General features: G+C 36.8%; 2 protein-coding genes and 1 pseudogene across 3 annotated transcripts; 2 read left to right on the top strand and 1 right to left on the bottom strand.

Annotated features, from left to right (window-relative positions):
* The first annotated feature begins 1,940 nt into the window (after positions 1–1,940).
* LOC122146637 lies at positions 1,941–3,189 on the top strand (annotated as a pseudogene).
* Positions 3,190–4,272: 1,083 nt separating this feature from the next.
* On the top strand, positions 4,273–6,836 carry LOC109074508 (transcription factor HES-5-like). Of its 2 annotated transcripts, none has more exons than XM_042766872.1 (3): positions 4,273–4,450; positions 5,836–5,916; positions 6,021–6,836. In XM_042766872.1, the coding sequence occupies exons 1-3, from the start codon at positions 4,367–4,369 to the stop codon at positions 6,420–6,422; spliced, it is 567 nt and encodes a 188-aa protein (XP_042622806.1). In that variant the 5' UTR covers positions 4,273–4,366; the 3' UTR covers positions 6,423–6,836. The 2 variants fall into 2 exon arrangements, with proteins under 2 accessions (XP_042622806.1, XP_042622807.1); XM_042766873.1 differs by lacking the exon at positions 4,273–4,450 and adding an exon at positions 4,759–4,896 and having other exon boundaries at positions 6,021–6,834.
* A 4,034-nt stretch (positions 6,837–10,870) lies between these two features.
* LOC109098622 (transcription factor HES-5-like) lies at positions 10,871–11,455 on the bottom strand. The gene is given in 4 exon segments (XM_042766984.1): positions 10,871–11,020; positions 11,022–11,048; positions 11,050–11,274; positions 11,379–11,455. Coding segments are annotated over 4 exon segments (459 nt in total). The 5' UTR covers positions 11,436–11,455.
* Positions 11,456–12,306: the final 851 nt, after the last annotated feature.

Raw genomic sequence — 12,306 nt, 5'->3', positions numbered from 1 at the left:
CCAAACAAGCCAACTGCATTTTAAAATATGGCAACATTTCAGGTTTTGTTAAGTTCTCTTACCTCCACTCCCAGTGTTAAAACTTTTTTTTTTTCTAATCACTATTAGCATTTTCTGTTGGAATTGTTCTATCAAAATGATGTAAAGTGGTTTGAAATCCTGGAAAATAACTGGTAATCGCAACTTAGATATAGGCATTCATCTGCTGCTAGTAACACAACCGTTTCTTTAAAACTTTTGGGGTTATTTATGGGCGCTAATATGCATTAATTTATTTGAGAGAGCTGTGTTATGATTCCCTTTGGTCTCCAATAGTTATGGGATTGTAAAGAATGTCACCTAGATTTTAAATGCATTCCGTTTCGTGAATATTAATTATTTCTTTGGTAAGGAATCATATATATATAGGCCTATGTCTATGGAAGTATGTTAATTGTGTGAATATTTAAATAGTTTTATTTAAATAGATCTGGAAAGTAGAAAATGTACTTGTTGATACATTCATTCATTCATCCAACAATACTCAAAAAGTCTCAGCAGACCTCATTTCTTCAAGTGAGTTTGTGGCAGTTTCATGACTGAAAAGGTCAGCAGTTTCTAACTAATGACCAGCAGAGGACACAGGTGCCCTGAGGACATAGTTGTGTGAGTGGATGAAACACAGATAGAGACACACTTCTATTGTTCAGTCAGCATCCATTTAGAGCCAGGAGCTGCGGCTCTCAAAGCACTTTTATACATAATGAGCTGCTGAATGATTTGGTGTATACAGAAGCCTTTTAGGTTTTATCTGCAATGCAGAAAAAATAGCTTTAAGAATACCTTTTTATTTGTGCACATCTGGTCAAGGCATTAATCCACTAAGTTGTAGAAATGTAATGCATTTTTGCATTATTGCATCAAAACATTTCTGGAAAATTAAAGTTTTTTTTATTTTCAACAATCCTGTATGTCGATTATTTCACTGGTTTATGCAATGGCATGAAATTTAAAATTTGGAATGAACTGAATTTCTTTTTTTCAGCCAGTCAGGAGGTTTCCCTCCAGATGGTTGGTGACGTCTGGTTGAGTCTTCAGCGTCACTAAAGTTCCATTCAGGACTTGGATGCTTTTGTGCTCCATTGATGTGAACACAGAGAGTCAGTGTGGGAACCTCACATGAGCTCAACTCACACTGACCAGCACAAACAAACAAACATCTGCTTCATCTGGAGTCCATCATGTGTGTGTGACGTCACTGCAGCAATGATAATGCTGAATAAATTATGATATGCGTTACAACATGCTAAATCTTAAATCTAGAAATGTATGCACTCAAATCCAGTCAATAATGTAAGAAATAAGCTATGCATGGAACATTTTCTAAAATAAATGAATTCATCCTTTGACATACATACACACACACACACACACATACACACACACACACACACATATATATGTGACCCTGGAGCACAAAACTACTCTTAAGTCGCTGGGGTAAATTAGTAGCAAAATTTTTTATTAGTAATATGCATTGCTAAGAACTTCATTTGGACAACTTTAAAGGCGATAGATTTTTTTTGCACCCTCAGATTCCAGATTTTCAAATAGTTGCATAGAAACCATCAATAGAAAGCATATTTATTTAGCTTTCATATGAAGTATAAATCTCAATTTCACAGAGCACAGTGACGTATGTGTGCTCACTGACTCCACGTGTTTCTAGTAATGATGAGCGTGTGCTGCTTCAGTGACATTGATGTGAACATGAGCTCTCAGCACTTTCCCAGAGTCACCCTCCACCTGCTCCTTTGAGCCCCTGATGGAGGATCATTGAGCATGTGGCGGCCCACATCCCTCATTGTCTGTCTGAGCTCTACCATTGGCTCCAAACTGTGAGAAACTCCAACAAGCTCAAGCCTCACACATTCATATGGAGATTTGGGAGTATTAGAGGAGCTGCAGCCAGTGCAAATCAGACTCACTCTGAACAGAGAGATGTACAGCACAGAGATCCAGACATGACACCTACAATCATCTCAAAGGAGCTTCTCCCTCTCAACAACAAGGTACATTCACATCCTACTTACAGCAGCATTACTGCAGCAGCTTTCACAGCTCTTCTCAATCACTGGTTTATTCAGAGACCACTTTTCTGATGCTTTTCTGTCTTCATTTACAGCTGAGAAAGCCGATGGTGGAGAAGATGTGCAGAGATCGTATCAACAGCAGCATCGAGCAGCTCAAGTGTCTTCTGGCTCCAGAGTTCCTCAAGCAGCAGCCTGATTCCAAGCTGGAGAAAGCAGATATCCTGGAGGTGATGCTCAACTTCCTGCAACGCCACAATTCCAGTTCACATGCTGTCAATCAAGGCTTCTCCAGGCGTGTCGGTGAGATTGTGACTTCCTGTCCAAAGATGAGATGAAGACACAGAGCCAGAGAAGACTGCTGAAGCACTTCCAGAAGCTGCAGACATCATGTGAGCAGAACAGGAGGAAAAGTGTCCTGCCAGACCAGAAGACCTTCAGCAAAGACATGAATGTCAACAAGAGCGCCATCTGGAGGCATTGGTAGAGCCTTAAAGACTCAGACTGAAAGTCTACACTCAGTGGACCATTATTTTTAAGTTTTCTGTTTTGAGGAAAAGTGTTTATTAAATTCTTATTTGGATTTTTTTTTATATAAAGTATGTTATGATAACTTTGCTTCACTTTACTTTGCATTAGATGTTATGCATATTGATGTATAATGTGCAAGGCATTTATTCAGCTGTTTGAATACTTCCAACTTCATGTGATTCAACATGCGTTTAAAAACATTTCTGTTATAGAAAGAATTAAATTTCCCATCTATTTTGATGAACTGTATATTACTTATTTCAAGTAATATCAATTTGTGCTTCACAATGAAGCTAGATTTTTTTTTTAACCTCACACAGAGCCTTTGAGTAAATTGTTATTTCTTATTGTTTGAGCATATCTGGACAAATCTTGTCAGTATATAAAGTTTTAAACAGTTCCTTTTTGGAATAAGTTTGTTTAATGTACCCTTTCCTTTCATAAAGACATATATTGTGATGAAAACTACGTTTTCAGTGACTCACTTGTATTGTATCAATGTGCGTGTGTATTTGACATTGCATCTGTAATGTGCCAAACATCTGTTTTCTCATTAGAGATCTAATAAATCAAATTGCTTTTCAATCCACTTTTGCTTTTCACCGGTATTCACATTTATGAGCACATTTTTAATGCAAGGAATGTTAAAACAAGTTATATTAAATAACAAAAACACACCTTTATAAAAGGCATCGATTAGATTTGAGACAAACTCAAATGACAGGACTTTCTGATGATGTTACGCTTGCCATACACCAGGGGTGTCAAACACAGTTCCTAGAGGGCCATGCAGAGTTTTGTTCCGACACACATACCATGTAGTTTTCAAATAGGCCTGAAGGACTTGATTAGTTGGTGTTTAATTAGTGTTGAATAAGCTTTGCAGGGCTCCGGCCCTCCAGGAATTAAGTTTGACACCCCTGCCATACACTGTAGACAATACTACACACTCTAATTACTCTAATACTATACACTCTAATTGGGTGGTTCTCAATTCCATCCTCGCGTACCATCGCTCTGCACATTGCCATGATTCCAGTTCAAAGGGAGCATCTGTGTTCCATTCAAAGGGCATTAAAGTGTACGAGACATGAATTTAAGTTGTATTCATTTACAGAGGTATATTATGTCACACTTCACACATCTCTAGTAAGTTTCATGTGTGTGAAGACGCTGCAGGCTGTGGCATAGCACAAATCTGTGAATGGATGCTCCAAATTGAATGGATTTCCAGAGATCAGGGAGCAAAGAACCCTATATAGGGACCATGTCAATCGGAACACAGTTGATGCATGGATCTCTCTTCTAAGGAGCTGATCTGAATCAGGTGTGTTAAACAAGAGACATGCAATATATGCAGAGGACTGGAACTGAGAACTAATGCTCTAACTAGATTAAAGCCAAAAGAGCATGCAACTGTTACATTAAAGTGAAGTGAATATGCCTTAACGAACGGTTTGTCAAGCAAATGGTCTCTAAATGAGTTATTCTATGGCACTCTTGAGTCTTGAGATGAACCTTTCGGTGATCTGTGCACCAATCTACGAATGCCATTAACTGCATCTGATTGGTTCTTTGCAACACGTAGACTCGTTTGACCACCTCTCGTGCGTCAGGTGTGCGTGCAGAGACACGTGACGCAGCGTCTCCTAGTAAACAATGCCAGAATCCGCGCGCTGTTTGAAAAAAAGAACGGTTAAATCTAGAATAACGGCTTTGACTAGTCGCTCGGATATCCGCGTTATTTCGTGAAAGAATTCTCTTAGATGTTCGATACTGCGTTTGATTCGGTCTCTCAGCGTCTTTTCCACAAGAAACGTTCGAAACTGCGTAGAAAGAGGAAGAAAACGGTAAGTTCGTTTCAGTGGAAATGAGGTAACAAGATCTGAAAGGTCATATTACACTTACTTTGTGGTTCTCAGGACACGATATGCTCTCACAGCCTTTGTTTTGACTGAGCGGTGCCATTAGTGAAGATTTAGATACAAAAAGTGTGTAAAATCCTCTCCTTGTCATATACGGATGAGATTGAGCACTTCGCTGTATTTATACCGGAGCTAACGGTTATTAGCTCGCCAGCCAATCAGAGACCAGCACGAGCCGCGGCCTTTAAAGTCGAGCTTCCTTCCTCTCCCGCTGTGGGAAAACACTGTCACGGGCCGCTAAAAGTGTGCCTGACACCTGCGAGAATGTCTAATAGTGCTGACAAGACCAGCAACTCGGTGTGAGGCAATAAAACGACTCAGACACGCGCTTCAGACAGAGAGCCTTGATCCTTAAGGGTGTTATTGCGCCAGTGAGTACGGACTTTCCCAGCCTCAGGTTCCAGTTTATTGCATTGATCTGTTACAGAGGGCTTTTAACGATATAATCTGGAAATGCATGGATTAATTTAATGTAAACATTTAATTTGATCAGAAAATCAGAAAACGTTTATGAAGTTGAAACTTTTAATTCAGATGCCACAATTTAATTTGACTTTAAATGTGGTCTTCCTGATAGAAATCAGTGAAATAATGTGATAAAATACCACATCAAAAGATTTATTGGTAACAGACATTATTATTGTTGCTAAATAATGTACAATGACGTGGGAGATAGTTTAAGAATATTCCTGAGATAATATAAAAATATATCTTATTTTTCTGCAACTTGTTAGTTTCACTAAAAAATGAAATATTATATTTACAAAAATATATTAAAATTAAGATATTTTGGTACTTTTAAAAAGGTTTTTAACCAAGTAAATACAGATTTTGTTGTAATTTTTTTCCAAAAAAAATGTAAGTTATGTAGTTTTACTTTTGAATAACTAAACCTGGCTCTCATCTGAATATTGACATAGAGGCTGACTGGTGTTAAAAAGAACAAAGAAAGAAAATATATTTCATTCCCAGCACTGAATAAAGTTTTCATCAAGTTTAGGTAAAAAAAAAATAAAAAGTGCATGTAAATCTTCAGAATAATAACATATTTAGAGCATTAAATATTCAGTTTGGTTATTGAAAGACTGATTGACCAGTTGATTAACTGGAACTAGATAAGGTAAATGTAAGTCCTGTGGGATTTGTACTGCCAGTGTTTGATTTGATTTGTGGCGGACGCCTCACCCACTGGCCTCTGAGTGTGGGAAAGCTAATCCTGACTGGGACTCATGGCTTTGTAATGCTAATGAGCTCCTATAAATAGAGGAGCACGACCCTCATTCCCAACACAACTGACTCACTCTCTTCAGAGAAACATCTCTCCATCTGAAAGAATGGCTCCGACCTACATGACTGACTACTCTAAACTTTCCAACAAGGAAAAGCATAAAGTAAGTATTTCTGACATTTGAATCACAATTGTTTCTCTACATTTCTTTTGTTCTGCAGTGAATTTTGAATGACAGAACTAACCGAATGTCTCCTTCCTCAACAGTTGAGAAAACCAGTGGTGGAGAAGATGCGCAGAGATCGCATCAATAGCTGCATCGAGCAGCTCAAATCCATGCTGGAGAAGGAGATCCACCAGCAGGATCCAAACACCAAGCTGGAGAAAGCCGACATCCTGGAGATGACGGTGGTTTTTCTGAAACAGCAGCTGCAGCCCAAGACCTCGGCTCCACAGAAAGCCCACTTTGACGGCTATTCCCAGTGCTGCAGGGAGACCATGAGCTTCTTATCTGGAAACTCCAAGGTGGACGCTGTACGTCAGCATCTGAACCACAGCCAGGAAGCCCAGAGATCATCTAAAGACCTCGCTCACGTGTCTCCAGCTTCCCATCAGCCCATCAAAGTGAAGCAGACAAGTGCTCACAGACCTCTCTGGAGACCCTGGTAGATGATGAAAGACTTTGACAGAAAGACTAGATGGTGGTTTTACCATCTCTTGTATTGTAGGAGATACTTCCTTTTCAAATTTGTTTTGAAAGAATCTTTTTATGGTGCTTCTACCTAGTTTGTAGAAGGAAGTGGGTTTCACAATGTGAAAGTCTAATTTTCTACAGGTGATTATATTCTGATCAGAGGTTTATTGTAACACACCTCTATAGTTTTCCTCATGGATGGACGGTAATTTGTATAAATCTTCACAATGAAGAGTCGATAAACATCTCCTGTGGAGACAAAGTAATTATTTGCAATGTTTGATATGCAAATGTAATGGTTTGTTCTTATGAAAGATGTGAATTTTCCTTATTTCTAATATATAGTGGCATATGTTAATTGTGCAATCATACAAATAAACAACTTTTAAAAATAAACGTTCCTGCTTTCCTTTTTATTAATCGAAACAAATGCTTTGTGCTGCATATGACTAATGGACCTTTCATATTTAGGCAATGTTTTTAGCAAACCATCACCACACTTAGTCAAAGTTGTCAAGTGGTCTCCATTTCAGCTAATGGGAGTCCATTTACACTTAATGGTCAAAGAATATCCCAAAATGACAATAAAAGATAGCATTTACATGTATGCATTTGGCATACACTTTTATCCAAAGTGACTTAACATGGCATTCAAGGTCTACACTCAGAAAAAAGGCACAAAACCTGGTACTGTGGCACTTTCACCTTTCAAAATGTATTAATATGCACCATTTAGGTAGTAATATGTACATTTTAAGTACTAATATGTACCTTTTAAGGAATTAATATACAGCCTTTAGGGTAAAAAATAACACCCAAGTGACAGCTTTTGTACCTTTTTTTCTGAGTGTATACATTCTGTCAGCCTTTCTGCACAACATTTTATGATATGCAAAAAGCCTGATATTATCCAGTCAGCCAGCCATTATTGCAAACTAAACTCCTTTTAATTATTATGCAATAATGAGAAATGTATTATCCCTTTAACCTACGTTTACCTATTAAATGAGTATAAAAGCACATGCCAGCTGTTATAACTTTAGCAATATCTGTATTTGTCCCATGTGTCCTCAGTTTTAATATCTTTATGCCTCTTAAGTATTTTTTGAATCATCTAATAAGTTGCATGCATTAAACTAGCCTCAGCTGAGTTTGAGTGTAGTGTGTGTGAAAAACGCAGGGGCTTAATATTCGTGTTTTTACTTTGAAACCCTTGATAATAGGAGCTGTGTGCTGTCAGCTCTGGTTTCATCAGACAGCTGGTGTGGCCGACGGAGGGGGGCTGCGTCGCCCATCGAGTGTGGGGCTGGCTTCTCCCAGGATTTCCCACACCCGTGACTCTGGCTCCCATTTCAGATCCGACATTAAGGAAGTGTGCCGTGCTAAATCATCCATTAGGTATGGTGGTGTGAATCCTGACCCTTCCCTGCTACTGCCCCTAATTTAAACCTGAGCCCCCTGGGAAACAGCTATTCACTTGTTGTTTGATTCTACTTGTTGCAAACTTGAAGTGACGTATTGTTATGGGTCATGTGAGTTTTAAAAGTTCTTTGTGCTTTAGAAACTATTTTCTACAATGTTGTAATGTGACTTTAGAACAACTGACAATGACAAACATTAAAAAAATATATATATAATAATAAAAAAAAGGAAAAAAATTAATAAATAAATAATACAACAAAATAAATAACCATGATAGGTTAGCTATGCATTTAGTATTCTATCTGAAGTATTTAATTTAAAATATTATAAAATTAAATGCAATTGGTGTAGAGACAAATTTCACTCAGAAATTGCTGGGAGATTTCACAATTACAAAGTAAAAGCAAGTAATGCATTGAATTAAACTTTTTTTTTTTTAAATAGAAAGACGGAAATGTTCTTGTAAAATGTACTTCAGTAATCTTTTTATGTTTTATTGAATCTTTTTTTTTTAACTTAATAGCTTTACAGTGTATAACATAACCATATATATATATATATATATATATATATAAAATTAAAAATATATTAATTAAATTAAAAAAATATATATAAAAACATTAGTTTGCAAAAAACATGTTTATAAATTAATATTATTTATAAATAAATTATAAATAATATGTATAATTTTAATAGCCATTTTGTTCAAAAAATTATACATAATTATATTCAGTTTACATATATGGAGTTTCACTTAAATCTGACAAAAAAATTAATTTCACCTAGTTCAGAACAGAATTATTTGCAGAGATTTGGGTAGAAGTATTTCAAGCGCAGACACACTTTTCACGCCACATGCACTGAAAGTGAGACGCATTTTATTGGACTGTAGGGCAAATACAGTAGACGTCAGGGTGGCCATGTGCCTCTGATGAATTTACAGGAGCGGGAAGCCTTTGGTCTCTGAGGGTGTGAGGCGGCGTAATCAGGAGACGACACACCTCTAGTGAACACACACACACGGGAAGCCTTTGGTCTCTGAGGGTGTGAGGCGGCGTAATCAGGAGACGACACACCTCTAGTGAACACACACAATTGGCGGTGGGGGGAGTGCATGTACAGTTCTCTCTCCACCTTCAATACCCACGACTTAGGTGCCCTTGAGCAAGGCATCGAACCCCCAACTGCTCCCCGGGCGCCGCCGCATAAAATGGCTGCCCACTGCTTCGGGTGTGTGTTCACAGTGTGTGTGGTGTGTTCACTGCTCTGTGTGTGTGCACTTCGGATGGGTTAAATGCAGAGCACAAATTCTGAGTATGGGTGACCATACTTGGCTGAATGTCACGTCACTTTCACTTTCCTTTCACTTCGACACACCTCTAGTGAACACACACACACATGTATAGACACAAATAGTGGCTGTTAGATCCCCTTTCAGGATCCCCCCTCCTCCTCCTGTCCAGGTCCAAGCTGCTGATGTTATTGGGTGTTGAGTGTGGGAAAGCATCAGATGCCTCAGACCCATGCAGACAAAGCATTGTAAATGGAACGTGCTTGTGTGTCATCACTCCCCACTCCAGCATGATGTTTCTAAGTGATTAAATAATATTAGCAACAAAAAAACACTCTGGTGCACTAACCTGTTTTTTAATGACACACAAGTAATATGTCTATGTATATTCATTGCTTTCTAAAGCATATTTATTGTAAATGATTATATAACAAATGTTTTATTATAATATAAAACAGAATGTTGAATAACAATTCTGCATTCTTGCATAATTAAAAAGTTTTACTTTTAACGCATTATACTTAAATTTTGTTACCAAGTTCGGAGGTCAGCAGCTGAGAAAATTACCAAATTAGACTTTAGATATGAAACTGTCCAATTATTTAATATGTAATCTGCTAAATTAAACTCACCATACCTCAAAGTTAACGACTGTTCTTTTAGTATAATTGAAATACTTTTATAGTTTCTTTTAATATTTTGAATTGGTTCATATTTTTGTATTTTGCATTTTAATTGTAGGTAAAGTTTTGGTTATTTTGTTGTTTTTGTCATTATTATTAATAATAATAAATATGTATATATAGTTTTTATTTATCTTATTTAAATTGTATTTATTTTTAATTCAAGTTAAATCTAAATGAAGATGAGAAATGTTGCTTTAGTAACTAGCTAAAATAAAATTTCAGAAACCCTTTTTAGATTTTATTTGAGTTAATGTTTATTTCAAGTAATTTTTTTTAACTTTAGTTAACTATAATAACCCCTGATGCACAATGGTTTGCATATGAAATATGTTTTAAACATGTCACTAAAACAGGAATTTGCAAACTTATCTGAACTTATAAGTGATAACTCTTGATCATTATGTAAGATTGATAATCTTTCTACATGATTTATTTATTTTTTGTGTGCAACTCTAACCTAAAATACATCTAATGCATCCAAATATTTGCATTCCTACATTTGCTCAGTGCTGAACAAAATGGCATGCTGTGTTTTTAGCATAATATCTCTGGTGAATGTTTATGTGGTGACTATTATTATTGCTATCTATTAAGTACAGTATCATCATCAATGAAAGAATGAATTCAAATGCTTTTTTAGTAATTAGTTGCTTTTATTAAATGCAGTGTCAGACACACAGTGTCCACAATGTTTCAATGCACCAAAATGCATTCATAAGAACAAATATTGTTTTTCTTTAGCCTTTACAAAAGGCTGTATCAAATGAACGTCCATCAGGACCATACAAAGAGCTCTGATTCAGAGCAAACACACTGGTTGCAAGCCAAACAACATTAGGGTTAGAAAAAAAGCCTCTAGAGAAATTCAAGGCAAATGTCTTACAAATCTTATTAAGAATAAAACAGTTAAAACTTCAATATGAAGCATTTGAAATTAACATAGAAATGGAAATGTTTATATGGTACAGTATCTGATATGGTAAAAGAGATGTTTAGTTTTTCTTTTAGTGTTTTTGTTAGTCTTTCATGGTCTACAGAGAGGTCTGTGAGCACACGGTTCCTGCTTCACCTTGATGGGCTGATGGGAAGCTGGAGACACGTGAGCGAGGTCTTTAGATGATCTCTGGGCTTCCTGGCTGTGGTTCAGATGCTGACGTACAGCGTCCACCTTGGAGTTTTCCAGATAAGAAGCTCATGGTCTCCCCTGCAGCACTGGGAATAGCCGTCAAAGTGGGCTTTCTGTGGAGCTGAGGTCTTGGGCTGCAGCTGCTGTTTCAGAAAAACCACCGTCATCTCCAGGATGTCGGCTTTCTCCAGCTTGGTGTTTGGATCCTGCTGGTGGATCTCCTTCTCCAGCATGGATTTGAGCTGCTCGATGCAGCTATTGATGCGATCTCTGCGCATCTTCTCCACCACTGGTTTTCTCAGCTGTTGAGGAAGGAGACATTCGGTTAGTTCTGTCATTCAAAATTCACTGCAGAACAAAAGAAATGTAGAGAAGCAATTGTGATTCAAATGTCAGAAATACTTACTTTATGCTTTTCCTTGTTGGAAAGTTTAGAGTAGTCAGTCATGTAAGTCGGAGCCATTCTTTCAGATGGAGAGATGTTTGTTTCTGTCTCTGCGAGTCAGTTGTGTTGGGAATGAGGGTCGTGCTCCTCTATTTATAGGAGCTCATTAGCATTACAAAGCCATGAGTCCCAGTCAGGATTAGCTTTCCCACACTCAGAGGCCAGTGGGTGAGGCGTCCTCCACAATAGAAGAGGCATCAATTATTTCATGGTTAACTGGCCTCAGGGCTCCCACGGAGGGAATAGGCTTCCACACCGAACACAACACACACAGGCAGGTTGCTGTACTTTTATTACCTGGGAACATCAGCACTTACTGATAAGGCTTCTGCAGATGGGGACTGTAGACATATGATCATTTCCCAAGGGATTTAAAGGATGTATAGATAAGATGTCGCACACCTTATCAGGCAAAGACAGATCCTGTACAACAGCTGCAGGCTGGTAGAAAAATTATTTATTTATTTATTTATTTATTTATTTATTTATTTTTAACAAATGATAATGAGTAAATTAGATGTAATGGAAAAAATAGAAAAAAATATTTATTTAAATATAAAATATTTAATTTTATTTTAATATTATATACATACATATGCACACAATATTATAACATCAATTGTAAAATTGAATAAAAATATGAAATAAAATGTTACAATTTTGGTAAATGATTGCTCTTATGTATAATTATTGTAAAGCAAAAATAATAATACAGTACATATAATAATACAGTACAAAATACAATAAAAATGACAAATCTTTATAATAGATCTTGCACAACTTCTGGCTGGAATTTTTTTAAAAAAATTATTTTACTTTTTTTTTTAGTAAAAAAACCCTGAAAAAAAAATCAGAGTATGTTTTACAAGAAAATACTATTTTGGTTTTT

Source organism: Cyprinus carpio, chromosome A11 (genome assembly GCF_018340385.1).
Source record: "Cyprinus carpio isolate SPL01 chromosome A11, ASM1834038v1, whole genome shotgun sequence".
In the NCBI taxonomy this organism is placed as follows: Eukaryota; Metazoa; Chordata; class Actinopteri; order Cypriniformes; family Cyprinidae; genus Cyprinus; species Cyprinus carpio.
Note: the sequence above shows the minus strand (reverse complement) of the source record. Positions and strands in the feature narration are given on the sequence as shown.

Excerpts from the sequence above, each read along its gene's own strand:
- LOC109074508 (XM_042766872.1), top strand. The coding sequence starts at position 4,367 with ATGTTCGATACTGCGTTTGATTCGGTCTCTCAGCGTCTTTTCCACAAG. Across the intron at positions 4,451-5,835 it reads GTAGAAAGAGGAAGAAAACG|AGAAACATCTCTCCATCTGA; the intron begins GTAAGTTCGTTT and ends CACTCTCTTCAG. Across the intron at positions 5,917-6,020 it reads CCAACAAGGAAAAGCATAAA|TTGAGAAAACCAGTGGTGGA; the intron begins GTAAGTATTTCT and ends CTTCCTCAACAG.